The sequence below is a fragment of the Thermobia domestica genome, chromosome 7 (assembly GCF_964235325.1).
Source record: "Thermobia domestica chromosome 7, izTheDome1.hap1.1, whole genome shotgun sequence".
Classification (NCBI taxonomy): domain Eukaryota; kingdom Metazoa; phylum Arthropoda; class Insecta; order Zygentoma; family Lepismatidae; genus Thermobia; species Thermobia domestica.
Window position 1 is genome coordinate 214,970,637 of NC_137460.1, and position 2,019 is coordinate 214,972,655.

The following is a 2,019-nucleotide window of genomic DNA, read 5'->3' on the forward strand; positions in this document are numbered from 1 at the left end:
GTGGGTTTCCTCGGGGTCCTACCGTTTCCTCCCAGTTTCTTCATCCACCATTTCATTTATTTCTCATCATCACCGTCTCCTTTAGCCTAACGGACATAATCGTGGAACGTATAACTCAAAAATTTCATTTCATTTTTTTTAATAGGATGTGCAATTCGATACTGCTACGTCATCTGGTTGCGAATCATTGATATATATCGTAACAAATTTGTCCACTGTCTTCAGGTTCAGGCTTCATTTCACTAAAATCCAAATCCGTAGTCCTCTCGATGCACAATGTACCCCCTTCATGTAGTGGACCGTCATCGTCGGTGGAGCTGAGAGGGCGGCTTCATTACTCATTAATAAATCACCCCTCATATGCACATTATTGAATGTCCTTTATTAATCGCATTGCCCTCTATTAATCTACCATAACTTAATGAATCGCACCATATCTTAATTACTTACACTCTTCCCGATTAAAATATTGGATTAAGTTCCAAAGTTGATCTTCCGTTGCTAACAAAATTTTGAAAATTTACTGGGTGAAATTAACAATATTCTTGTTTGTGTGCTTGATAATATATAAGGAGAGCAAAAGTGGTGTTAATTTTGTTGGGAGGATGTTGAATGATAAGGGCGGAAAGAGTTATGGTTTTGTGCACATGCTCTCATCTAAAAAAAGAAGAGGAAGTTTGGAAGGTATATAGAAATGGTGATAATCTTTTAATAACAACTTTCTTTCAAAAGATCATGTATGTATGCGTTTCTGAAGTAAACAAATAGCCAACAAAGGTAGCTTGTTTATTAGATATAAGTAGTAAATAAGATACGAGTATTATAATTAGATAAAGAAACATTTAACAGATTGGCGCAGTCGGTAGGATGGATTTGCACTCTAGTTTGTGGAAATGGCTTCATTCACCAATTTTGAACCATTTGACGTAAACACAGGAAGGGTTCAAATCTCTATAGAGCGATTCAAGCAAGTTGCACTATCCTCAGTATTGCCAAAGAACATAGTAGTGCAACGTTTCTACCAGTAATGGGATTACCGGCATATGAAGAATTAAAGAATTTGTGTGCTCCGATGAAGCCATCACAAAAATCATTTGAAGAGTTGAAAATTTTAATGATGGGACACTATGGACAGAAAGCAAATGAAATTGGAGAAAGGTATAAATTCCACAATATCAGGCAATTGGAATATGAGAATGTAGCTAAGTTTGTAATGGTGTTAAGAAATCAAGCTACTTTCTGCAATTTTGGTTCACGTTTAGAACATTCGCTGCGTGATCAGTTTGTCTTTGGCTTAAAAAACAACGTAGCGAGAAGGCAGTTGCTAACAGCAGCTTCCTTATCTTTCCAACAAGCGGTAGACATCGCGATAGCAGTGGAGAACACTGAAGTACAAATGGCATTGTTCAATAGTTCAGGAGCACAGTGACAACAAATTTGTAGAATGGAAAAACAGCGCATGAAGTGGTAGGGAAAACAAGAAAACCAGACTAACAAAATGTCTAGTGGTCAAAGTTCACCACAAAGTACGGGTCAATGTTCATACTTTTCTTCATCATCTAACTCATGAATCAGAGGAAGGGAAGATATATTAAATGTAATATGTGTCAACGATCACACGTAAAATGTTGAGTGTCCAGCTTATGGAAAACGCTGTTTTAAGTGTACTGGCTTACATCATTTTGCGCCAGCTTGCGTATTACGATCGTTGGATGTACAAATGAATGAGCTCAGCATGAAAAGCTTGGAAGAGGGAAGCGACAAGGAAACACAACATAAGGTTAAGATCTCCGATATAATTCCCGCAGTTTTGGAGACGGAGAAAGTTTGACCTTTATCAAGTGCCACAAATGGATACACTACATTACCTATCTGAAGAAGATGGTTTACCAGATTTAAGGTCTGTGGCAGACGGCAATGATGCTGAGTGGTTAGCTAACTCAGAAGCTGTTATAGACAATCAAATCGATTTGAACCACGAGTCTAACCTAAGTGAAACCAGTTTCGCAGTAATCTCTT

General features: G+C 37.7%; 1 protein-coding gene across 1 annotated transcript; it reads left to right on the forward strand.

Moving 5' to 3' along the window:
- Positions 1-1,027: 1,027 nt before the first annotated feature.
- Positions 1,028-1,429, forward strand: LOC145689525 (uncharacterized). The gene has a single exon (XM_081763702.1). It carries the CDS (start codon positions 1,028-1,030, stop codon positions 1,427-1,429), a length of 402 nt encoding a protein of 133 aa, XP_081619828.1.
- The last annotated feature ends 590 nt before the right edge of the window (positions 1,430-2,019 follow it).

What these genes read in the sequence shown, in the direction of transcription:
- LOC145689525 (XM_081763702.1), top strand. Translation starts at nt 1,028, where the DNA reads ATGGGATTACCGGCATATGAAGAATTAAAGAATTTGTGTGCTCCGATG.